Below are 26,836 nucleotides of genomic sequence, written 5' to 3' on the forward strand. Positions count from 1 at the left end.
TAATTCCTAGATGCCGGAGCGCTGCTGATTTCTGCATAAGTGATGCGCTCCTTCTAGTAGAGTTAGGAGCACAAGTCTTTTGCCATTGAGAGATGTTCATCATTCTTGATCTGGCTCTGTCAAGACCTGGTGTTTTAGTGCCTCTCACGATTAGGCAGAATTGACAGGCCAAGAAGGCAGTGAATAGCAGAAACGCGTGGAACTAAGGGGGTGTGGTGTAGGCTGTAGGGTGAAGTGGAGTGTGGCCGCCATTTAATCTGCAATTTATCAGTTTAGGCTGCACCATGTAACATCAGGGAGATTACATTCCAGGCAGAAGGAAGCTCTATCTGTCCTCATCCCCTCCTCCTCCTCCTCCTCATTCCTCCTTTCCTATCTCCTCGCCCATGCCTCCTACCTCCTAATGTCATGTGACGGCAGAATATCTCGGACAAAGAGGGAAGACTTTATCATCGCCATTATTGTTTCTGAGACCCTTAATTAATATATAGCATTGTAGGGTCCTCCTCGGTGAGTAAGCAGTGAAGAGTGTGTGCTGGAAGAGGTTTAGTGCATCTTTTATAGTGGCTGTTTATCACAAGTTAGATTTCACTTGAATGCAAACTGGGCATGTGTGTCTAAGCTAATACACCCACACCCGATCATTGATGTCTGAGCGTGACCTCTGACAACACTGATCACGTTTGGCCAATAAACGCTTAATTGCCATTTTTCCGTTGGGCTGCTTTATTGATGTAATATCAAAAGTGATTAATATGAATTGTTAACTAGCTGTTGTATTTAGCACTAAAAGGACAAGCTAGTGTTGCACATGTCCATAAAAACAAGCACTGAACAACCACAACGCAAAAATGCAATATAATTCAAAATAACACTGGCAATAGGTAGGCATTAAAAATAGGTCACTTTTTTTCTTTAATTTGACACACTCTAAAATTGTGTGTCTTAAATGAATGCTGCTTATAGTATCATAAAGTTAGAAATGGCAATAATTTTATTTTACAGGTTATAGCCGAGAAAGTGCGTTATTAAAGCATGGTACAGGCGTGTTGAAGTTTACGCACATAAAAAACGCGACTATCCCAAATATTTGCTCATTCACCGTAGTGTTTAAAGGGTCATTAACAGTACACAGTATTTTAACATCCCTTAAGGTTTGTCTGCTGCTCAGGGAGGGCAGAAACAGAAATATAAAGGCGCTGGCTTACAGGAAGGAAACCCATGGCAGCCTGATATTAAAATGGTTCAGGAGTCAAGTAGAACAAGTCAAGTAGCTCGGGGGCAGAGAGAGGGAGGGAACAGAGGAAACGAACAGGTCATTCTTAAAAGCTAATGGTCTGTCAATGGTTATATTGTAATATATCAGATATGATAAAATATGTTTCCCTCATGTAAAGGCGGCGCCATTATTCATGTGATGTCCAGTATTTTACATAAAAAATAACAGCGCTTAGTCTCCAAATAAATGAATTTAGAATAATGTTAATGTTCTGCAATCTGTGAGAAGCACTTTTTATATTATATATTTATATATCATTTAGATGATTGTTGCTACCACATAGGGTTCTTCTGTTTTTTTGTGTGTGAGGTTTGTAGCGTGTGGCGGATGCTGAAGTATAGTACTCACCACAAGACGGACTGTACGCACAAAGGTGGAGCAGTAAAGAGTCTGCCTGAAAATAGAAAAAAAAAAGCATATTGGAAAACTTTGATTTTAAATCCAAAAATGTAGCACAGTAATCTTTGCAAAAAACAAAAATTCTGCCACTAGCAAATATGTTTTTGTATCTATTTACAGTTTTCATATCTAAAGCAGAATTCTGTGTTAAAACAGTACAATTTTAATTAGGGCTGGGCAATTAATTGAATTTTAATCAAGATCGAGATTCAGTCATGTCAAATTGTCAATAATATAGTTCGAGGTTTTTAATAGAGAAGTCAATCCTCTGCCAGTAAAAGCATGTGCTTTGAGTTCAGACTTTGGAGTTTTTGTTCATGAAATCAATACTCGAAGTTATTTTTATTTTGTTTTTTAGATAAAAAATCCTGAATTTTTTTTTTTGCCATATTGCCATCTTAATTTTTATTTTTTTGTACTGTTGCTACATTTTTTCTTGTGTATGCTAGTAATATTTGCTGTGTGTAGCAGATGCTAGAGACTGTAGTTAATATTAAATCCAATTTTTAAACCAAATCGTACGCACAAAAATTTGACACATTTGACTCATGTACTTCAAGCAGCAAATATTTGTATGACCCATATATATTGTTATGTGACCCAGCGCCTGCCTCTGCAGCCTCTCACAGACACAGAGCCTGATCCACTCTGAGAGCAGGATTGAACCTCACAAGATGAAGACATGACATCTTGGGGCTTACTTGATGTCAGCGATAGGACAGCTCACTTGTTGTAGATTGGGCGCGTTGCCAGCCCCTCTGCCCGGGTCCTGAGCGCTGCATCTGAACAGGGGCCAATGACACAGATGACACCCAGAGAAGCCCCCCTCTCTCTCCTCTTCACCTGTAGCTGAAGGACAGGACCATCAAAGTGGGTCAAACAGGGACACAGACTAGACCTAGAACTACACATATGTAATAATGTCTTACAAGTGCAAAGTTACATTTGCTTGAGTATAATTTTTAAGTGTATCCTTGTTTATCCTTATACCTTGACTTTTACTGGGCGGCAGTGGATCAGATGCAACAAACTTACAAAGCTAGTGCTATCAAACCAGTCAGGCTTAATATCTTGGAGAAAAAGTATTTATTACATTTCTTTTTTGACACAAAATCTATCCTTTTTTTGTTTCAAACGACAAAAACAATTATATTTTGTCTATCACTTAATGATTTATTAAGCAATTTGTGCTAATAATGCAAACACCACAAATAGCTTTTTTAATTTTTTTATTATCATTTTTTTTATTATTACTTTTACTAATAACATACTTGCTTGAGGTTATTTAAGTACAATTTCAGGCTACTCTACCTACCTCTGCTCGTGGCATGTTCCTCCCATTGCGACGCGAGTGTGCTTTTTTCCAGATTTGTCAGAGCAGCAGCCGGAGCGCCCTGTGACAGAGATCATCAGCATCAGAGGCAACATCAGCCCAGATCATGTTCACAGTGAAGGCCATGCCAGGCACCCACGCCACAGCACTGACCCCACAAGACAACAGCTGCCCAGCATGGAAGACCAGGGTGTAGATACTAGAGGTGCATGGTATTGTAAATCCACATTAGAACTGAATGTTCTGTTTAGGAATGTCATCAAACTGCTTTTTTTCTGGAAATATCAATATATGTTTTTAAATGGAGATTCAATTGGCACTGCATGCAGGCGGATTCAGGAGAAGAGGGACTGAAGAACTGCTGAACCAATATTAATCATATGCGTTTAAGAAAATGTCTGTAAAGATCTAAACTACAGGGTAAGAAGATTTTATTAATAATACAATAATTTGTTTGTATTTGCAGAGGACATTAGAGCACCTTAACAAAAGCAGCCTTTATGACCAACCATAAGTTAGTCCTATTTTTAACTCAGCTTTTGAGTGATACAGAGGTTTTTATAATGTTGCAAATATTCAACATCGTTATCACACATAATATGATTTTTCCTATAGTGCAGCTTTATAGTGCATGGTTTTCAAAGGCACATCATAATACTTCAGCTCTATTGATTTACATGCAACACATAAAATAAATATAATTGTTGCCCTTAAGCAATCTTCCCCTCACAGCCTCATTTCACAGCACTTGACACTTCCCTAACAATATTGCTTAATTGCAAACTCGATAAAACATGCAATCAGAGCGTGTATGGGAGTTTACTGTTTGAATTTATGGAAATGCACGAGCAGTGAGGCCCATGTGCGTGTTACTTGTAGGCTACACCTGCACTTGTCAAGGTACTCAACTACTGCACGGTAATTGGCTGTTGATTGCTGCCATTAACATGTGATGGCTAAGTGCATCTAATTCCTGTTCCATTTTCTATAGTTCAATTTGATGTCACCACCACCCACTCCTCTTGGTGATTAGCTGTGGTACTTGCGAAAATTGTGCTTTTTTTCTAATAATACACGCACAATATTGGAAAGATATAGCGGTATCACAAGGAGCGCGGCTGTAATTGACGCCCGGCCTAATTGACGCACTTTACAGCGCACTGTAAAGACAATATGGCGGCTGTAATTTAGACCTGAAGTGTTGCGTCCAAATCCAAGTGCGAAAAATGCGTTTAATAGCCCAACTTATGCTCTGATTTGTTGGACAAACTAAATCGTCTTTTCAGTCGTGTGTCTTTGTAGTTGAAGCACAAATGATTACAGAGAATGGCGCAGTATTTTTCCCATTTGCATCTTACAGTATCTGCACCTGCGAGCATAGAGACATGGTATCCCTTTGAGTTTTAATCTCTTCGTCTGTCTCAGTCCTTGCGGCTATTTCATTTAAGTTTTAATATGTGTATTTGACATTTTCTTCATTTGTAACCCTCCTCCCAGCCTTCTCCGTCCCTCGCCTTAATTTAATTGACGTGCTGCTGCCTGGTGCTGTTTGTTTTGTCCTTAGTGACCATATCTCGCCATTAGTCATGTGTTCACTCTGTATTATACTGTATTTAACATAAGGATACTTTATTTTTTCATGCGGTAAAAGCTTACAGATGTGTTTACTCCTTCACAACTGTTAGATAAACATGTAAATATAGTAAAAACGGTTATATCTACCTGTGTTAAACGTGAATAGCAGACTTTGTGATAGTTTTATTTGGAAAAAGCGTGCTGGCGCGTGGTCTTTGTCTGCGCCGCGCTCAGCTCAGAGGGGCCAGTGCGTCTTGGGGAATGGCGCGTGTGCCATCTGCAGGGCGCCAGAGGTACTGCATCCGTTTATCCATTTACGTTTGGTTCGTTGAGTATGATGATAATGTAGTGGCAGGCAAGGGTCGAGGATAAAACGAGACCAGCATCTCCATATTATAAGTGTGACTTTTCTGTGAGTAGAATTTGCAGGTGGCCTATTTGTGTGCATGTATTTTATTTATATAGTATAATAATAATAATAATAATAATAATAATAATAATAATAATAATAATAATAATAATAATAATATGTATACTGAGTGTTCTAAATGTTGAACTTTTATTTTGTTTCCTCATTTTTCACCTGCTTTTTGTTCTATGTTGATTTGTGTATTTTTAGATATGATAACCTTTATTTGTCCCGAAGAAGAGAAAACCCAGTCTTATAATGTAAAGTGCAAGGGTAGCCGGAGTTATTATTATTAAACTCTAGATATTTTTTGTTAGGTTAATACCTATATGTAGTGAAACAATTCAGTGCAAATATGTGTGGTCTGATTTTGGGAAGAAAGCATGAACAGTTCTCATTTTCTGTAGGGTATTCAGCCAGTTATAATGCCTATTCAAATTGCCAATTCAATAAACATCTATGAGTATGATCATGCCACTTGAACAAGCAAAAAAAAAAAAAAAAACTGTTTGCAAGCCTCATTTACAACTAAACAAAGCCCTGTGAATATCTAAAATCAGTTAAGTGCACCCAGTCAGAAGATCCCATCTCAGCAAGTCAGTCCTATCTGGCTTTTGGCTCCTGCAACTAATTAACTTCACACATCAAAATTTGAATTTAAATTAACAATTGCAAGATAACATCAGGGGACAAAAGCACCCCACGAAGAAGTTTATGATGAAAAAAAGAGGAGTATTAGAGCAGGCAATTGGTGAAGTAAGGAGGGCTTTCAGATGAGGGGGATATCTCCAATTACAATCCTGCATACACTTGTCAGCAGTAATGAAATGTTTGCAGAGAGCTTGCTATTTGTGGCTCTGCTTGATTGGATGATGCTGCTCCACTGCCCCCACCAACAATTATATTTCTTGCATAAATTTTCCTACAATCATTTCTTTTTGTACTGGGCTTTGGACATACCTACAACAAGCCAAGGATAATGAAACCTTATTGTGCCTGAAGAGTTGGTATGTTTCACTGTAAAAGACATGCAGAATAGATTTCACATGCATGACTACAAATAAAAAGAGGAATATGTCTGCTTGTTTTATTGTTTTTAAAGAATTACATAATGCATTAATCACAGTAAAGACAAACCGGCTTTCCCCGCTATGTCATAGTTGTGCAAGCTTACAATTAAAATTACATAGATGACTTTCTCCACCCTCTCTTTGAGCATCAGTTGTACAGGGAGCAGAATGTAAAGCTTTGGAAACCTTTTTTATTATTATAACTCGATACCACTGGCATGTGGTTTGCATACAAAGAGCTTGAAGCTACACCCACTTTCACAGTCAAATACAATTTCTTATATATAAATAATTACTTGTTTAAGGTTGGGTCATGTGTCAGTGTAAAAGGTTATATGAGGAAACACAGAAACATAAGCCAGGTCCAAATAATTTCATCAGGTCTGTGCAGTATGCATTTCCAATTAAAGTGACATCACATAAACCTAATTAGTATAGATGCAACCTGCAACTTGATTTTCCAGTGCATGGTTTTCTCATCAAATTGATTACACTCTGGGAGGGATATTACATACACATGGCACTGCTGCTGCTGTAGAGGGATATAAAATGCATCAGTTTAACTGTTGTCCATAAAACGTGAATGTTCAGCTTTGAAGAGTAACAGTCTAGTCTTTAACTTTGCACTCAATAACTAGCTTAATTACACCGCGGTTAGTTTTAACAAATGTTGCTTTAAAGGCTATACATAATGATGGTGTTTTAAAAGTACACTGCTCCCTGTCAAATGTTTAAGAAAAGACATCTCTGTGCAAAATAAATCGGCTTGATATGCAAATCCATGGACGAAATGCTTTGCTTCCTTTTGTAGGTCTTACATCTGGCCTGATGTGCACACCAATAGTGTTTTAGCACAATTGAAAGTTACCAGTGAGTTTTTACAAGAGGAGGCAGAGTCTAGACATTTTCTCACACGCTCATTAACCCATGTCCTATGCAAACTATGAAGTCAGTAATATAAGTGTTTTTATATTGTGCCGTCTGTTAAATTATTATGAAAAGATATAGATTAACAAAGCTATAATACAAAATGAATTGGAAGATTAAGAGAAAATTAGATTTTGTCAATTAATCAGACATGCTTGGATTATAATTGAGTAGTACAATGACACTGGGATACCACAGACCACAAAAACTGAGGAGATAAAAGAAATAAGTGCACATAACGAGTCCCTTTAATGAATGCATAAGGAGGTAGAAAGCTAAAATCCAATGTTTTGCCCATGCGGACGTGTGGCATCTCATGTACAAAGATCAGAAAACGATTTCTAACATTTATTTTGTTCTATAACAAAGGCTTGTGTGAATCAAGGGTGAGTGATGTGACTAGAACAAGCATCACAACATTTCACCAACTTCTCTAACTAGACTCCACTGTAGTTTTTATAAAAGGCTCTACATTTAAAAATCACAAGACCCTCAACCAGTGCAATATAGAGATCCAGGACTCTGTTGTAGACCAATGTAGGGCATCAAATAAATTGGCCACAACTCTGAGGTAGGATCAAAAATACCAAGGGGGAAATTTGTTCAATCTCAGTACCACAAGTGCATTAAAGGGACTGAACCATGACAATCACTACTTTACAGAAGCTCTATTAAAAGGACCGGTAGAGTTTCTCAAAGCTTTTGAAGTGAAATCAGTTTGGGCCATTGAAGAGTAGGGTTGGGGATAATGCCGGTCTTTGCTGGTAAAAAAAAAAATAAAAGAAGAAAAATAAATCCAAAAGCTCTACCTGTACAAAGCGCCCCACATCAAAGGCACTATATTCAGTATTTCCATAAATGCCTGTTATGGCAGTTAACCCTGTGTCTAATTTGCCCACCACCTCAACTAAGGGCTATACTAACTAAGGTGCCTTCCTATCAGATCTTTAGCAAGTTATCAATGAGACTTGCATCAGACATCATTGAATGGGCATGATATGCGTTTTCCTTGTTGAAATGAAACAAAAAATATAAATAAAATTAGAAATAAATACAGTTTTTGTATTAATATGTGGGCCCTTTTGTCCAAATTGTGATGACAGTATTTAAGGAATTAATGAAGTTATGTAGAAAAGCTGCCCTCCTGTATGATAGCTAGCCTTATGTGTGTACTGTATTATTGTGAATTGCTTTTAGGGAATAGATGTCATCAGTAACCATCATGCACTGTAAATCCCTATGTTACAATGCATTTAATGAACGTTAAATTGTAATTTAATTGGAAGCCCTTCCCTCTCACTCAGGGGAAAATAAAGATCAGTGATTACATCAAGGAAGTCTGGTCCCTTTCAATATGATTAGCTTTTGTTTTGATTTAATGTCATTTTGGTAATTTTCTATATAAAATATTTCTATTACCGACTCCAAACTTGAAACAAGACAAGACAAAGATAAAATGAAAAATAAAGATTAATATTTTGCCAATTATTTCCCCAGCCGTTATTCTACCACGGCTAAAACCTGGATTTGTCCACATACACTTAGTAATATATTTTTGTAGTCTCTCAAAGTCTCTGGCTATGTACAAAGCTATACAAATAAAGAGCAGGCGGCGGGCCAGGGTTTATTAGCTGTGCAGAGGGAGCAGTTGGTTGGGAAGTCTCTCAGTCTCCCGGCTCCTTCCCCCGCAGTCTGCCCATACAGGTGGCTGTTCTGCTTCACTTGCGATCGTCGATGGTCTTAATGAATTCCAGTGCTGCGGTGAACTGCATCCACCAATAGCACTCCTCCCCACTCAGCCGGCTGGCGTAGAAATTATTGATGTACTGAACGGTGGACAGCAGGCAGGGCGGGTTTGCCTGGAGGGGAGGAGACGTGGGGATGGGCCAGCATTAGCAGCCGAGAAGAACGGCACACGCACATTGCTATACACATTATGGTCTTAAAAATGGACATGTGTAAAATGTATCCACACTGCTGTTTATGGTGCATTAAACAGTGTCTACTTAAGAACTGCCAATCTGTACTTAATAGCTGTCACGCAAATGTAAGTTATAAAGAATTGTGTAAAAAGTTTACAAAAGCAGCATGTTTAGCTATGACTGCCAATAGTACGGTACCTGTACTATCACTACTGCTTGTAATGAGTAACTGAAAATTTTGAGCTTCAATGACATGAGGACAAAGTTGGAAAATGATAACGTGTGACTTTAAGTTAATTTGTTTGACAGCGGACTCACCCTTATAAGTACAAAGACCAGCACAGGCACAAAGTCATCAGCTCCAGGTACTGAGTCCTCATTGGCAAGACTGAGCAGGTTCATGATGGTGGAGCACATGCGCAGGATACACTGTACTTTGTCTCGGGGAGTCTTGTAGGCATTGATGCTCCTGATCTCAGACTGAGCTGAAGGCCAGGGAGCCTCTTTTAGATAAACCTGAAACAAAACATAATGGTGAATGTGAAACAAGTTTATGCAGTAGTGAGTGAAAAATTGAGCGACACAGTACTTCTGGGATTTGAAGAGCTCTGTGGTTCGCAGTGACAACTTTAGACAGCCTCTGGATATGTTCATAGAAAAGTCTGCAATGAAAGTTATTTAATAAAAATATTGTGGATGAAAACTTGCTACTAATGGAGCAAGTGCAGTTATCAAATGACACTACTTACTGGTCTCTCAGACTATCTCCATCCTGGTTTGGATAAAAGGCCAGTTTGAAGATTCGGTTCATAACACTGCGCTCGATAGCCATTTGGGCATCCTGCAGCTGGTCCTCGCTTGCATACTGCCAAATGACATCTCGGGCCATGGCGCCGTACAAGTAGCGAAGAAAATCCTCCACTGATGCGGTCTTGTCATCAGCAGCTGTGCAGCCTTGGAAAGCTAACACAAAATGTAAGAGTTAAGAGAACACAACATTATGGATGTAAGAAAATGGTTAAAAACATGGAAAACCATGATAGGTACCTTTGATGAAGTCGAGCATCTTGGACTCCATGTGTTCCAGGAGGAGGCGGACACAGACTGTGGTGAAGTAGCGGTTAGCGACGTCCTTGTCTCGGAGCACCCTCTGAAGCAGCCTCTCCAGATGTGCCTGTGAGGTCTGCAGACCTTGCCGACATCGGGTCAGGTAAGCTATGTATGGCGCACGTTTTCTAGGACAAAAAGAATAGTTCACCATTTTACTCCGTCAGGGCACAATAAAGATAACTACTAAGTCTAGACTTAAATTTTTGTTGATGAGCACACTATTGTAGACCTATGCACTTACCTGTAGTCCTCAGCGATGGCGGCCAACAGCTTTTTGCAAGTGCGTGCATCAAAGCGGCTGACACAGCGCGTGGTCTCTTGGATCTGAGCCATCTGGTCTCTGTCCTGCAGGTTTATGGCCTCCGCAAGTTGCACTTTCAGAAAGCAGACGATCTCATTGTCTGAAGAGGACAGTAAGAGACGGGGCTAAAAAAGCCAATCTATTATATTGGTTACCGGTAATCAATTATACTTGATCTCTATAATACATTTTAATATATGGGACAAAAGTGGAGATAAAAATGGAAAGACTGGTTAATTACTACAGATGTAACTATGAATAAAGAGGTTGAGGGGACACATTTTTTTCAAGCCATTTGGGAATTCTCCACCACCTGCCTTTTTCACAAGTTAGCATTAAACAAGTCAGAAGGTGAAGGTTTGGAGTCTACTGCTTGGGGACATTTTAATTATTTGGGATGTCTGCCAACACTTAAGGTTGATAACTTTTTAGTAAAAACCCTGAACCTGCCTTGAACATTGCCTGAGACAATATTTCCCAATGTTCAAGTCACCCACCTTCAGGATCCATGTGGTCAGGGAGCCCATTTCTTGTGGTCGCAGGTGCCATGATGGGTAGTGCCACAGAGTCTGCCGAGCACAAGGCCAACCTCAGTTTCTTCTTGGCATCACTAGTGAATAAAGATTTAGTAAATACAAGAAAACTCAGGAACAATCAGGTTACTCAAATATTGAGTTGCAACCTAAATGAGAACTTGGTATCATGCTGCTGTGCTGTCTGGCTGGCTGAATCTGGAAGGTCATCTGTGGATATATTTTGCAGTGCGTCCTCTCTTGAAGAGTCATGGACATGGTCCTCAACACACAGATCTATAATACCAAGGTTTTATTCATTAGTAATCATTTCTAAGTGTCTGTAACGCTGCCTCAGTTTTGTTTTACAAACCTCCTGTTCCATCATATGAGGCTCCCCCCGTAGCTCCATCACTTGGGCTTGTCCTCTTTATGTTTCTATACTTGTCCAGGATGTCCTCAGCTGCCTGGGCTTGATAATTCTGTCTGGGCAATGGGTCATCTGAAAGTTCAATTAAAAACATGACAGTAGAAACATTTTAAACAGAGGCAAGATTGTCAGTCATTTTTAAAACTGTTAAAACCTTGTGGGATACGCTCCTGTAATGCGTCATCCTTCTCCTGCTTGTCTCTTTTACGAAAGGCTGCTATTGGAGCTGGAACATACAGACATAAGTTTAGTGAACACTAGGGAGAGAAAAAACATTTGTTTTTAGAGATCCATCTGCAACGTAAATATCCATGTATGTTTTTATGGCTAAAGTAAGAGGATTCACCACTGGGTCATAGCACAATTTTAAATGCTACAAATAAGATGAAAGAACCTTAAGCTTAAATCACAAGAAGTCACTACTCTCCAATATTGTCTTTACAATAAGAACCAAAACATTTAGGACACAATATACAGGGGAATGCTGACGTGAATGTGTCTCACACTATAACTGTCACATCACAGGTCTACAGTTTTAGGATCACACCTACAAAAGGAGCACAGTAGTGGTGGGTGGCTTCAGCAATACAGCATTACCTGGGACCTCCTCCTCAGGCGTCCAATACAGCACTGTGAGGGACATAACACATAGGTTTGGCATTTCACACACAGACTGTCTCTCTGTGGGACAACTGCCTGCTCCTCAAAAGCTCAGGCAACACAACACACTACCAACTCTACATGTAAAGGAGGACCCCATACCTTGTATGAGAAGAGCATGCTGAGGTTTTCAACACATTTTTAACAGTAAACAATAGTAACCATTATCACTTGTAATGGAAAGATTCACAAGTAAATAAAAAGTATGGGTATCTACATCTGTAGTGATGATATAACTACATGCAGTTTTATTGATTTGAGATACTTCATCATGGTAAATTTGCAAACTTTTCTGTCTGTCCTCATACTTTTCCCAGGCTGTATAATGTGAATATCAATTTAATGTTTACTTAAGAAAGATCATTATCCCCAAGAGTAATAAGCAGGCATTTCATGTAAGCACAGCTCATTATTTCGCAGACAGATGTATGAGAGATGATTGTGGAGTAGAACTGCAACAAGAGATGTGTCATCTATCAGAGCTCGTGACAGAGAGGTCTATCTAATGACCATTAGCCGCTGGCTGACAGCACTGCTGGGAGGGCTACAGCCATACAATCTACACAGCTAAAGCTTCTCTGATGACTGATTAGCTTTGAAAAGTCTATATAAATCTGTAGCCAGTGAGACGAGAGAGAAAAAGAACTGGACACGTCTCTGGAGTAACTTCAAACAAGAAACATCATTTTCCAAGTGGAACATCAGCAATGGAGTGGACAACATGGATCATCATTCTCTTTCTCACATTATAAATTGGCTTTCGCTCTGCTCTTTAAAGTGTGATATTTTCTGTCAGTTGTGATTAAGAGAACTTTTGCCACAATAAAAAATAAAGGAGTGTTGCAATGAAACAGATCACTTTTCAATGTACAGACATACATTTGTCAGTTTGGGAAAGAAGACAAGCTCAAAATGACCAAGTGATTGGTTGCCTGACCTTTAGGAATGGCAGACACAAAGCGCTTTTTCCACCATGGTCTGTTACGATCAGACTTCTCATCATCACTGTCTTTTCTCTCTTCAGTCTGGAAAAAAGTGGGTACACATTAAGCACAGTTTTGAGCAGTGAAAGCAGTTGTGTCTTGTTTAATTTCATCAGAATTGAAGATACCTCTCCTTTAAGGGAATCCTTGCTGGGTGAAGAGGAAGGTCCTGAAGCAAAGGCCCCTGACTCTCGCTCCTCCACAGCAACCCTACGGTTCAGACCAGGGTCACTAGTCGGACGGCGGCCGGGACATACAATGTCTGAGCTGCGACTGCGGACCAGTCTGTCAGGGAACGAGTGCCTCTGCTCCACCTGGGCTAGACAGTGGGGGGTGAACATGGAGTGGCGTGTCTCATGTCCCAGAGCACTGGCTTCAGGAATTGGGGGGTCAGGAGGGGGGTGGGCAGGCCTGGCATAGTGCACTTTGGGTCTTACAATTGTTCCAGTTGATGAACCTGAAAAAGGAAAGAAGTGCATTTTTAGAATATCTCCAATGATGGTTCCCCCTGTAGCAGAGGATGCTAAGTGTATAAAAAGTCTTTCACAAAACAACAAAAAAGAGGAGTGCTAAAGAGAGATGTTAGTGAGAGACGAGCCTTAGTGTAGGTAGGCCACCTGTTCCAAGGGTAGACGCTCTGCTGAACGGGTTCCAATGGCAGCCTGGTGCCATGAGCACAGTGGGACAAGGGGACAGTGCCAAAGAGCCTGGGGTGAGGGCTCTCAACCTGTCAGCCCTTCACCTTGCCACAGACACACTGCACTATCATTTCTTTCTCATTTCCACCAGCACTCAAACTAAATGTGCTCAGAGGAGCAGAGATCCAAATATAATATTTCTCAAAAGGGCAAAGTCAATGACATTCGTGGAACACCTTTATTTTGTTCTGCAATAATGCAAGCTCATTTGGTGACTTTTGGAATTTAATGGCAAATATTGTACACAGTCTGTCAGAACAGTTACCTTCACCAGTGGAGAGAGGATCAAACATGGCCAGTAATGAGTCCGCTTGTGATGGTGGGGTTGTCAGGTGGTGTGCTCCTACAAAGGTGACAGCCAATCATGACACAATGTAAAAATTAATTTTTAAAAACTTAATTCTATTACTCTTATTACTTATTTATTATTAAATATATTTACTCAAATAAGAGAGCAATGCAGAAAAGTAGTAGAAACTATAACTTGGTTTTCCACAAATGAGAAGGTGGAACAAACCTTATGTATTCTGTTCGATTCCCGGTTGAACACATTTTTAACACAGAACTCTGCTACTAATTGTTATCAATAGTTGTGTAACAAAACTGCATAAAAGTTGAAAAAGTTTGGATCTGAGAAAAAGTATAGATGACAAAACAAGTCTTTTCCTGTTTTGGATAAACTCACCTTAGTCTTTCAATAATTTAGTACTTGGGGACTACAGAAGCATGCTTTCAAATTTGCTTTAGATTGTGTTCTCTTTAGTAACTTAAGTGTCATTAACACTGTAAACAGGTGATTAAACTTAGTGGCAGCTGTTGAGTAGACAGGGATTGATGGGTCTGACTGATGCTGTTTGGACCACATACACACTGTACATGTAGTGTGCCCATCCTGGTGGGAATGTGACTCTGTCCTACCGTGGCCAGCCTCTTCCCCATCTGGACTGGTCACAGAGTCCTTCCCTCCAAAATCGGAGCTGCACTCTGACCGCAGGTCCTCGATCTTGTTGGGGATGTCTTCTGATGTCGCACTGATACCTGGGTCACAGACAGAAACAGCTTTGACATTCACACAAAATACAACTCAATATCACCTTAACAATGAAATCAAATTCTAGGTAAATGGGAACTACTCATACAAAAAGGGATATTTCTCTCTCTAGACTATGAAGTACAGACTGGCTCAGTTGGAAACCAACTGGGACCACTAAATTGGTAGCGTAAGCTCCCTTGGGTTTGGAGACAGACACAGATAAGAGTGATCATCGGATGCAGACTATCCATCGGCCTGATCCCTGGGGGGAGGGTCCCCCCGTGAGCAGAGCCGCGGACATCATGACTACCTTCTTAATCTAAGATACTACTTCATGCTTGTCGACATGCATGTCCACCTGAGCCCAGGGAAAACACAGGCAGCATTAACCTCTGTATCACATGGAAAAATGTACATGACCCCTCTACCTGGGTTAACAGGCCTGCTAGCAATATGACCGGTCAACACAAATGCAAGGACAGCTCGAAACAAAGTTTTTAACCTAGATGTTAACAAATATAGGGGTTCAGTGAATGACTAATGAACATTTTAACAAAGGTAAAAGGTATCCCATAAAGGGGAGCACACAAGTAAATGCAGTACACAGATTTGTACCTGAAACCACACTGAGTCCTGGAGTGCTGGGTCTAGAGCTGACCTCTCGGACCTCAGTGTCATCCGAAGTGCTGCCCACTCCTGAGCAGCTCTCCAGTTCTTGCAGACGCTCTTCCTGCTTCAGATCAGGCGCTTCTAAGACAACACAAATATTTACATCTTTATTTGTTTATTTGGTCTTTTTTTAGTGATGAAATTAAAAACAGCAAAAGTATTTAACAGCATCTGATCCACAGATGGCGGCCCTCTCCACCCTTTTTGTTGGTTATTGTGAAACCAAGTGTTCACATATGTACAAAATCAAACATGACATACATTATCATGTGTTGTAGCGGCCAAACTGAACCATTAAACTAGTATGGCCAGTTCTTTGGTGACCCAGTGGAGGTGTTGGGCTGAACCCAGAGGTTCCATAGTAACAGCAGTGCTCATTTGCATGCTCGTTAGTAATAATGTGTTAGTGAAGTGCTCTTCAGAGTGCAGTTTTCTGGTGCCTAGCCATGAAACAAGCGCTCTAGCCGGATCAATTTTCCAACTGTGTGATTACGGAGCAGAATGCAAAGGCAAAACGGAACAAAAAACAATCAAAATTTTTTGTTGTACCTACAGAAATGGTGCTTTAGGTCTGAATTTGCACTGCACTGTTAAGATGAGTCACATACAGAACTGACAGTGTAAACTAACTGACTGGGGACAGCTGCTGTCCTTGTGCGTTTCTTCTCACTGATCCACCACAGGTGCAAACACACCTGGTGGTCTGTCGAAGAAAGCCCTGAGCTGCCTTTTACTACACAGTACACACACATATTTGTCCTGAAAGACAGCAAAGAACACACCGATGTTGACAGGTGCATGTGCACATTTTCGGTGTCCCCAACCCTGATGTTACACAAACAAAGATTATCCATGCAAACACAGAAAATAGACCATAAATACAAAAAAACATGGTAAAAAAGAACTGTAAATCATCCTACCTGAGTCACTGGGCAGCACCTCCACGCTCCAGGCCTCACTGGTGGTTTCTGATATAGTGGATCCATAGGGGTCCAGCAGAACTGAACCTGAGCCAGGCAGACACAGCAGGCTGCCGAGCATGTTCTCTGCAGCCGCTCCTGAAACACAAAGAAGGGCAGAAACAAAGAATAAAGGCATTGATTTTAGGATAGAGTAAGAGCAGCAAGAAGTCTCCTCTGTGGCCCCAAAGTCATCTTAAAGACACATTTCAGCTCTGTGCACAGGTTGTTAAAGCACTAAGGTTGATTTATTTTCTGTAATTAGTGCTTATCAATAATTCAGGCTTTTTTAAATGAGCAATGTGGAAATGGTGGTGCATGAAGAGCTCTCTAAAGACAAGCCTTTGGTAACATACAGGTGATATAATGTAATCTGAATGCAGAGGAAACATACCAGTTGTTACATTTGTACACAATTTTCTAGTACTTCTCTATGAATAACTAGCCTCAGTAACCTTGCTTTTTTCCTTTATTTTAGGTCCATCACAAATGAGCCAACAAACAAAAATTAACTAAAGCATCTATGCTGACTGTTGCTTTTTAAGAATGTAGTTAAATCACAGTGTGAAAGGCAACAAGAGCTGGAGGTCACATGCATTTCCTGCTGGGCCCTACAGGCGCAGATACCACAGGGCCAAAGGTCAAAGGTTAATGGTAATATCTCACCCCGCCTTGGCCTCCAGAGCCATGACTTTGAGCTGTTGATTGAACCTAGCATTACTCACAACCAAATTACCACTTAGCTCGCCCTCCCACAACGTCCGCCACACCGTGTCCCTCCATTTGGAAGAGCCAGAGCTTAACAAGGCAGAAGAATGTGCCGAGGTGGGAACTGAGCAAGCAGGTGTGAGTGGGTGAGGGCTCTTGACCAAGTCCTCCGATAGCCCCCGCACCCCCCGGTATGTCATGCTTCCACTCCATAGCACACAGGCAGTATGAATGAATGAGCATGCCAGCACCCAGGCAACTGTGTGTGGCGTTGTTGGCGGGGGCAAAGCTCTGGGCGGCTGTGGGAGAGCTCTACCCCGCTGTCCGTGTTTACAGTCTTCAAGGTAGGGGCGCAGAGTACATGTCTTTCAGGTGGATGATTAAATGAGTGGCACAACAAGAAGTGAAACAATTAGAATTTCTGCCTCATTATCATGGTAATCTTATCAGTGGGATAATGAGGTATTAATGGATATTTAATGTGCATCTCATAACCCAATCCCTCGGAGAAAACACATAAGGAAATCGCTGTAAATTCACTTAATGATGGAAAAGTCCCCCAACGCCATATTCCGAAGAATGAAAAATGGTGGATGCAAATGAGAAGGAACCAAGGTCAATAAGACAGCAGGGACTGAGTGAATGTCAGAGAGAGCGATAGAGAAGGAGAGAAAGAGAGATAGGCATTGGGCTGAAGAAAGAAGACAGACAAGTACAAGTACATCAAACATTATAAACAGTAGAAGAAACTGTGTCTATTATCTACTTTATAAGTATTACCACCAATGTTTTGTGTTCCAAGTTTGTATTTTCTGCTTAGATGCAAAGCTGTGTTGGAAATTATACAAATTGGCAGTAGCATTTTAAAATGTTTAGTTTTAAAAGATTAACATGACCTATACTGCTTAAGGATTAGTATGTATTAATGCAAGTTGATTTTTGGTGGACCTTTAAGCCTCAGGTGCTATTCACCTTCAGACCACAAGGTGATGACATTTCCCTGGATAAAAAGAAGCATACAGTACTAGATATCTAAAAGACACCAAGTTTATCACAAAGTTACTAATAACAAAACTTTTTCACCTGCTATTTCCTGTAATCGGTCTTCATCCATGTTGGGATCAAAGTCACTGCCGAGTACATCCGTGCTCCAGGTTTCACTAACAGTCTCAGAGATGTCTCTGTCTTCAGTCAGGCCCATCATGTCTCGGATTTCAAACTTTCGCAATTTGTCATCCAAGTTGTCCTGAGTGGTAGCTGTAAAACAAACACTAACGTTATTTTAAATGTAAACTAATGTACTAAAAAAAATAAAATAAGCTTACCCTGTTCATGCTCTAAAAGTTGTAAAGCCTCTACTCCATTGCTTCCTGATGGCCCAGCTCCGAGTTCGGACACAGATTCTCCCTCCAGGTCCAGAGAGGACACAGAGTTAGAGCGATTGGATGGACCTACACAAAACACAAAGAAAAGAGCAGACTTTCTGTCTTACAAAGAACATCTAATGCCTTTTATGCAACATGTAAACCCTCCAAACTCATCATTTGAATTAAGTGCTGACTGACCTTCTGAGATGCCTTCCAAGTTGTCACTACAAAGGGAGAACCTCAGGGTCTTGTCTGGTTTTCCATGAAGTTTAGATTCATCAGTAGCACCATCTCCTTGAGGTCCATCACTCATCTGCAGGTTCAAAACCTAAAAGGCAATCAAACGTATTCAGCATTAGTTATACGATTATAAATAGAAAAAGCAAGAAAATCCAAAAGCTGTAAGAAGTGTAAAATATAATTTATAATTAGTTGTTCTTTGTTTAAACGTATGCAATCATCGTCAATCATAAAGCACATCCCCACAAATTTGATCTACTAATACTTCACATTAATTTATTATGTGGTACTATGGGCAAATTATGTCTTCCTTAACATATAATGCAAATAATAAACTGTTATTGCATCTTTAGACTTCAAACTGTGGCAGGAATAAAAACTGAATTAACACCATTGCTGTCTCCACCAGATGACCACATAAATTCAAGTCACATTACCTCATTTTCTGACATCATCCCGGGGACATTCTGGGGTCCAGTTCCAATAGAAATCACCAGCACCTCCTCTGGCGCCAGCTCTTGGAGGGACTCCTGGGAGCTAGCCTCTGCCTCCCCCTCCTGGGCAATGTTGGTACGACTGCGGCTACGGGCAGCTGCTGGTTTAGGGGAATTAGTCAAATCAACAAGTTAGTTACTGGCTTTTATTTATGCAAATCAGCTGTGCTAAAATAATTACATGAGAGGTCAATATGTTAGTGGGTATGTCTGTTAGGAAAGCAAAAGTAAGCATGGTTGTGGTTGTGGATTGCCATAAATTAACCATAGCGGCAGTAAGACAGGACTCACCTATTATTTTTTTAGGTTTTGATTCATTTTGTTTTCAGAATTGTTGGCGGCTAAACTTAAAATAATAAAATGAAAATTAAGTTATCTAAAAAGTGAAACTTTCAGTTGAATGTGAAAATTTTGTGTGTAGCTTGTTTACATTTTTGTTTTCAAATAAACAATATAGGAAGATAATTGTGTTAAAGTTTCAATGGGAAAATTATCAATCCGAAAATGTTGCCACTCTACCTGGTAATGCACAGCCAAACTCCACTGGATGGGAAAGCAAAAATTATCGAAATTTAGATAATGCAGTAGTTTACAGCTGTAATAAATAGCCAAAGCACAGTATAGCATGTATAGCTAGTGCACAAAAACCAAAGCAGTGCTTCTAGGTGTTTAAGTGGAAGACAGGGTTAAACTTGAAATAGTGCTACATGAGCTTGATCAAACACAAAACTGAGAGAAGCAGCAGATGAGGGCACAGCGAGCTTTCATTCAACTGACAGGAGGCTACCCACCAAAAGGGGTTACTAAAGGAATGTGAGCGGACAGAGAAGTGGAAGTTGGGTCCCAGGATGTTATAGCAGCTAAGTGTTGTCCTGGTCATTCAGTGGCAGCAAGAGGAAAAGAAAAAGTTGGGGTCGGAGACAAAAAATATATAAATTACATTTGAGATCTCCAAGTACAGTCATTTTTACACATCATGTCAAGATAGTGTTTTTAAAATTCATATGTCAAAGCAGGCACAAGCGGTTTATTTCTAATTAAGAGGGAGTCGCCATGCCATCATTTGTCTTTAAAATGCTAATGAAGGAAGGCTATGCATCTTTCCATCTATTCCAATTAAAATTAGTTCATTTATATTTGGTAATTTAATTGGTTGTCATTTCTATAATTGAGCCTCGATCCAGGCTGTGCTAATTATCTTTATAACAAGCCTAGAAGAAGCTCATTAGCTTTTGCATAAAACACAAGGCTTTCACTAGCCATCAGCGCTCAACTTGTTTATGTTACTTTTCATTAGGCAAAATTATTCCAAACAATTGTATTTTTAGTTTTATGTATAATTCCTGCAAATCAGAAAAAGTCTGACAGATAACCACAACACCAAGTAGTCAAAAGGGGGGGCAGAGTTGGGTTGGGTACCTATGGGGAGACGGTTCTTCTTGTTGGCGGGCGTGGTGGCTGGGGATAGCTGTGGGGTATTGGAGGGAGTCAGCTCCAGACTGTTGCTCTTTACGGCTCTGGACTGAGGCACATTGGCGAGCAGAGTCTCCAACGCCATGTGTTCCTCCTCTCTGAGATGGTCCCCTGCCGTCACACTCCGCACAAAATCCACCTGGAGACACAAGTAGTTCAGACCCAGTTTGGACAACAAATTCAGCTGACTTAGTTAGTACACAGTAATATTTAATACTTCTGAAATCCCACAGTGGAAAATAAATGATCAAAAAAACTCTACAAGCATCAGATTGTTGCTACCTAAAATGTATTCATTATATGGTGTGAAGGGAGTCACACAAACACTTGTACACAGTATTTTTCAGTTCTCAAATTACACACAAAATGTAACATTATTGTGGGTACAAACCAGAGCCAGTAGCTGATTATGTGTTATGTAAACTGCTGTCCTGCTGAGGCCTTCCAATAAGTTCATTGAAGACATTGGTGGGGTCTCAACTGCTCTTCCTCCAATAACAACATCCAAAAATGCTGCCACACAACTCTGTAAAAATCAAAATTCAATATATTTAACATATAGACCAAATAATACTTTAATAAATCATAATAATTAAGATACAAAAAGGCAAAGCACATACTTTATCAAATTTGGATAAACTACTTTTCCGTCTAGGGTCTGCATCATCATCTGTCATTGCCAGTTGCTGCAGTAGTTGTCCCACCTTGAGTAAGATAAATACAAACTCAGTCGTATGCACTCAGTCGTATGTACTAAGACAGTACATAATAACCTTGGTTTAACACACACCTGCATTAGATTAAAGCGGGCCACTTCATTAATGGGGGCGTCTGAAATAATGCCGTACTGCTCAGGATTGACTATGGCAGGGCAGATGAAGCACGTCAGAAGCAGGTCTGTGCACATGGTCCGAACCTCTCCCACTTCCAGACGCTCCACACATGACAAGGTTTTGTACATCTGAGAGACTATCCAGCGAAGACTATGAGGGAAGCAGTATGTGTTCTGCTTTAGATAACCAATAAATTTGTTGACTAGTGCTACGAGTTTGGCTTCATTAGTCTCCACAGCAGCCTGCACCCTCTGTTTGTAGTCTTCTGAGCCTTTCTCACCAAAGCGCTCTTGCTGAGCTGGAGTCAGGCGCTCAGTGACTTTAGCTGGGTCTGTTTCTAAATGGTCCTCATCCTCCACCAGCAGCTGCATGATGGGCTCATGAAGAGTGGCTGTGAGGAAGAGCTTGGCCGAGTACAGCCCCTCAGAGAAGAGCTTAAACAGGATGCTGAAGGCACAGGTCCCTCTGCGCAGGAGGCGCCGAGGGTTTTCATTCTCCTTCAGCTCAAACTCAACCAGATATCTCAACACCTAAACAAGAACATCTGTTAGCCTTTGAAAAGATTATGGCAAGAATCTTTAAAAACTGTACCTGAAGTAGGTAGCTCTCGTCTTCTTGCATTATGCAGTTTCCGTACAGTGAAGTAAAGACAGTATGGATGACACCCTGGGTGTGCTCTTGGTTCAGCCTCTCGCCCGCGACCAAGCACGATGCAACAAGTCTGGGGTTCTCTCGGAGTCGGGCTAAGAACTCCCCATAGATTGTCTCTTGGAAACCAAGAATCTTGTAGCCGTCCACAAACTGGGTATCCTCCAGCATTTTGGCATGTTGGCAGCACTCTGCCGGGGAGGCCTCTGCACTGTAGCCAACAGTTTTAACACAATTACGAACAGGCAATTTATTAAAAATTAATCACTTCCACTGTAATATTTAGCTCCAATACAGTCTATTTTTCAATTTCTCATAGCTTTAATGTGTGCATAAACAAGATTAGTGGAACCTGGTGAGAATGAGGCGGTCGAGGTTGATCCTCTGTTGTTTGGCGATCCAGGCAGCCCGGTACAGCCTCTCTGCAGTCTTCAGAACATCACTGTTGAGCCTCTGGATGAGCTGCTTCTCTGAGGCCACATACAGACGCTCCTGCTTCAGGTGATGGGCCAGAGTGTGGATATCTGGCTTCACCATCTTCGCCAGCTCACACACGGAGAGAGCTACGGACTGATACAAGAGATCAAACTTGACTAAAAGTCAAATTGACTTGATATTTCCAATAACCATCTTTGTTGGCCATAGTTCTGTCAAAAATGTTTAATCTATAATAAGTATCATTTTAGATACAGCGCTGTAACAGAAATATTACAACCATAAGAGAACTATAAACAGCCATAGAAATAGGGAAATAATGTTTGGTGTCTTGCGTCGAGTTGATATAAACTAATGTCATGCCAGGCTGGTGATAATTTGCAGCCAGTCTGCTGGCTCATCAGCAGCAAAGAAAGCATGCATTTTCACAAGCTTTTGGCAATACTCAAGAGTAGAAGATGCAAATTACTCACTCGCTCTCTTTTACATACACAGCCAAGACATACACACCCAGCTCAGGGCATGAAATTTCAATGATTTGTGTCGTATGTGTTGAACAAAGCCCCTTTGTGGCAGTGTGCAAACATAGCAAACACAGAATTAGCTGCGGCATACAACAAGTGCCAGGGACAGAATATGACTGAAAACAGTTTGAGACAAGAATTACTGCAAAGATGTGCCAGTGCCCCCAAAAGTAACAGAAGCCACAACAGCTGAGTTGGGGAGACCAACAGATCTATGGGCTGTAATTGCTTAGCTCTGTCATGACAATTACTATATCAACTTATCGTTCAATTAAAGATATATGAAATGATCATTTTTGGGATGAGTATTTGTTGTGAGAACAATACAGCTGTGGAGGGTTGAAGAAATAACTAACTAGTCTTTCATTCAGCTATTTATTTATTGCAGCTCATGTTTTTTATAATGATATTGGAGACTTTTGGCACAATCCACAAAATCTGCTTGAATATTATGTATAACGTTTTCTTCAGCAATATATCACACTTTAAAATGTGTTATCGTGACAGGTCTAGCTTTGATGATATGCCAAATTAGAATATCAAGTATATTTAAGCGGCTTAAAATGGCTGCAGAAATATTTAGATATTTATTTTTGTCAATATCACCCACCCCAGATAGAATGCATGTGAAACGTTATGAAAGAGGGACTTTTAAAAGTGTTTAAAAGTAACTAACAACTAACAAATACTACAGGCTCAAATTCCACATGAGGTATAGGCACTGGACTACATTTGAAATCTAAAATACAATACTAATAACTACTCATTGGGTTTATTTATTGGAAAAATAGACAACGATTCCTTTGTAATTAAAGACATGTTGTCAGCCAAGCCTCCTAAGGCCCCATTTCCACATGTTCTTAAATATGCACATTCCACAGATACTTGAATGGAAGTGAAAAGGCAACTAGGCCACAACATGTCAAGTGAGGAGGCTAGCAGCTATTAGTCACGGCTGTGGCCGGTGTCGGCAATATTCCACCACACAAAGCTACCAGGTGAGTCATTTTTGGACCAGATGGCGGAAGTCTAAAGCAGAAGAGAAAACACAATACTAGAAGATATACTACAGCAGACATCACCAGCGAGAATTAGAACAGTGTGAACAGTGTGAACAGTATGTCACGTATTGAGCTAATAAAGATCAGAACGTCGACAATAGTGTGTGACAGCATTAGCATAGAACTGGAGTAGTAAGCAGGTTACCTGCAACCTGATATGTTTTCACTTTCAAGTATCAACATCCTGTTCACACTTCCCTTTCAGGTAATTTCTTACTCAACAAATAAGATATAGGGTATTAATTAAGATTATTACAGAGAAGTCTAGGAATGGATTTAGTCATTTGTTTATCCAAGTTGACCATAATTGGACAAATTCAAGTTTCATCATGCTCATAAGTTAGGTTTATCATGGAGCATTTGTATATGAAAGAACACACCACAAAACAGTGCTCCGGACCCACAGTCTTTCCTTGGATAATTTCCTGGTGATAAATCAAGTGGACAAACCAAATGTTTTAGTTTTGAAATAGGCCTGTAGCTTCCAGGATGTAACTCTAACAGGAAAAGATCCTTGTTCACAGTCACACATAAAGAGTAAAGAGAAGACTGAGCAGATTCTCATCTATGTCACATAGAGCAAGATTTAAAAAAGAAGGATAAAACAAGGTCCTTTACTATTAACTTTGTGAAAGAGTCCTGCTAAGTAGCACAAAGCATGAAAAACATACATTAAACAGAAAAGTGCAATTATCATAATGTCTGCAATACAAAACCACTAGAAGATTTCTGGCATACAACAGAGCAGCAATGATCTAATGAACTCACACACTCATCATTCATAATATTGCCTATGCAGACAACATATTTATATACAGTTATGGTAGACAACTCAAAATAGCACAATCAAGACATTAAAAAACTGATTTGAGATGACGATTTGCCTCAAATAACCTGGAAATTGGTTCAAGGGTCACGGTTGGGACAGGATTTAGCTCTGTTTTGTGTAGTTGTCCTTGATGGAAGCCAAATGAAAGTAATCATTTAGAGATAATGAGAATCACCAATGGTGGCAAGTTTGTGGTGGCAGTTGTTTTTAGTTGGCTCTAAACTGAAAATTGAAAAACAATCACTCGTCAGCTTTAAGAAATTGTATGTCAGCTAAAAGCTATATGGGCCAGGTAAAGTGACACAAATAGCCTATGGAAGATAAAATGACCAGCTGCGATTCAATATACAGGATTATTGCGGGAAAATACTACAAATGGAAACCACAATCTTTACCTAACAGCTAAGGGGTAAATTCAGCAAACAGAGGTTAGCCTAGACGAGCTAGCTAGCTAAGTTAGCTTAGCATTGGCTGCAAGTTACTAGCTATTATAAGAGCATTAGAAAAAAAATGTTTACTAAGACTATATTTGGTATACTTACCAAATGTACGTTTGCGCTATAGGAGGATTGAGAGTTTTATAGACAACAACGGTGAAAAGATTTTATGAATCTGATCTGAGAGAATATTTAGATGGTTAGCGCCTACAGTGGCTTCTGCAGAAGAACGCCGCTGCTGTCATTTGCTGTCATCACGAGTAAAACTACCACCTGCGCATGCGTGACGGGACCAAATATTACAGCTGTAATATTTTTTGTGTTTTTAAAAAATAAAGTCAGTCAATATTTTTGATTCAGTCTGGAAACACGTACCCTACACGTTCTACTATATTCGAAAATATAGTAATAAAGCATTTGTCAAAGCCGCAAGCGGCGATGATGGCCCTCGCCACTGTAGCGCGTCCTTTCCATGCGCCCGCTATGGACTCACAACCGCCTCTAAATTGTGACTGCCTTGCTGTTGTGACTGCCTCTGAATTGCGATCTCCCCTGAATCGCAACCGCTCCCTCAATTGCGAACTCTGCTGAATTGTGACCGTCTTTGTATTCAAGTGCCCAGCACGGCAGTCTCTCTATCAGACAGTCGCCCAGGTCACTATTTGCTCTTCACCCTATTTCCATAGTGAAGCCAATCATCTGCCAGTTGACTTATACTGCTGTGATACAGGGTGTTAAACCAGCAACCTTGTGCATAATACACAAGATTCCTATGATGTAATTGACTTTTTTGACTGGGTTGTCTGCATCAATTGTCAAATACTTTGCACTTTGCATCTGTGATTCAAAGAACCATTGTTACAACTCTCGTTATACTGGTGGGGCCTATGACTTACACCCAGCAACCTTGATATAGTGTTGCTCCACTTATGTTTTAATAATAATAATAATAATAATAATAATAATAATAATAATAATAATAATAATGCATTTTATGTATAAGTGCCTTTCAAAACACCGAAGGACATTGAACAAAATAAAAATTTGATAAAAAACATACAAATACAATAAAACATGACAAAAAACTGATTAGGGTTTTTTTAGGGTTGTTCTCGTGTGTCACTCCTATGAGTTTCATTGGCCTAAAACAAAATGCATGTGTAGATTAGATTGTAATCCCCAAATTTTGACATTTCATGTTTATGGTGGGAGGGTGATATAGTGTACACTTTTCATATACTCGATAATTCATTATATTCAAGTCAAGATCACGCATTCAAATTTGAGGTCTCTAGGCCAATGCATGTGTCCATGATAAATCATCAAAGAAACAGGAAATTAAGCTGTTCTTCACCGGCGTGCTCTTATTTTAATAGATCCTTAGGCGTGCTATGTAAAAACCCTGAATAGTATCCCAGAAAATCCTCTTTTGGAAATCTATGTCTCTACATGTGGCATGCCAAATCTGAGCTCATTTGGACCAAAAAACAAGGTTTTATCAGTGGCAACCGTTAATTG

The 26,836-nt window shown here is 40.1% G+C and overlaps 1 protein-coding gene across 7 annotated transcripts in view; it reads right to left on the reverse strand.

Moving 5' to 3' along the window:
* The window catches only part of gapvd1 (GTPase activating protein and VPS9 domains 1), a 227,208-nt gene extending 201,632 nt beyond the window's left edge, over positions 1–25,576 (reverse strand). Inside the window, exons 1-28 of one of the 7 annotated variants that reach the window (XM_033973246.2) lie at positions 25,424–25,534; positions 22,385–22,602; positions 21,976–22,243; positions 21,342–21,914; positions 21,172–21,255; positions 20,943–21,077; positions 20,498–20,690; positions 19,870–19,950; positions 19,022–19,176; positions 18,543–18,672; positions 18,303–18,428; positions 18,061–18,234; positions 16,231–16,368; positions 15,257–15,391; positions 14,527–14,646; positions 13,874–13,951; positions 13,039–13,367; positions 12,865–12,952; positions 11,422–11,493; positions 11,211–11,339; positions 11,008–11,134; positions 10,823–10,935; positions 10,266–10,425; positions 9,962–10,149; positions 9,664–9,877; positions 9,504–9,576; positions 9,233–9,430; positions 6,060–8,851 (exon numbers count right to left, since the gene is read on the reverse strand). In XM_033973246.2, the coding sequence (XP_033829137.1) occupies positions 8,711–8,851; positions 9,233–9,430; positions 9,504–9,576; positions 9,664–9,877; positions 9,962–10,149; positions 10,266–10,425; positions 10,823–10,935; positions 11,008–11,134; positions 11,211–11,339; positions 11,422–11,493; positions 12,865–12,952; positions 13,039–13,367; positions 13,874–13,951; positions 14,527–14,646; positions 15,257–15,391; positions 16,231–16,368; positions 18,061–18,234; positions 18,303–18,428; positions 18,543–18,672; positions 19,022–19,176; positions 19,870–19,950; positions 20,498–20,690; positions 20,943–21,077; positions 21,172–21,255; positions 21,342–21,914; positions 21,976–22,243; positions 22,385–22,569 (4,407 nt within the window). In that variant the 5' untranslated portion in view covers positions 22,570–22,602; positions 25,424–25,534 and the 3' untranslated portion in view covers positions 6,060–8,710. Of the gene's footprint in view, positions 1–6,059; positions 8,852–9,232; positions 9,431–9,503; positions 9,577–9,663; positions 9,878–9,961; positions 10,150–10,265; positions 10,426–10,822; positions 10,936–11,007; positions 11,135–11,210; positions 11,340–11,421; positions 11,494–12,864; positions 12,953–13,038; positions 13,368–13,873; positions 13,952–14,526; positions 14,647–15,256; positions 15,392–16,230; positions 16,369–18,060; positions 18,235–18,302; positions 18,429–18,542; positions 18,673–19,001; positions 19,180–19,869; positions 19,951–20,497; positions 20,691–20,942; positions 21,078–21,171; positions 21,256–21,341; positions 21,915–21,975; positions 22,244–22,384; positions 22,603–25,423 lie in introns of those variants that run through there. The other 6 variants (XM_033973247.2, XM_033973245.2, XM_033973249.2 and 3 more) reach the window with 6 other exon arrangements.
* Between the last annotated feature and the right edge of the window lie 1,260 nt (positions 25,577–26,836).

This window comes from Periophthalmus magnuspinnatus, chromosome 9 (genome assembly GCF_009829125.3).
Source record: "Periophthalmus magnuspinnatus isolate fPerMag1 chromosome 9, fPerMag1.2.pri, whole genome shotgun sequence".
Taxonomy (NCBI): Eukaryota; Metazoa; Chordata; class Actinopteri; order Gobiiformes; family Gobiidae; genus Periophthalmus; species Periophthalmus magnuspinnatus.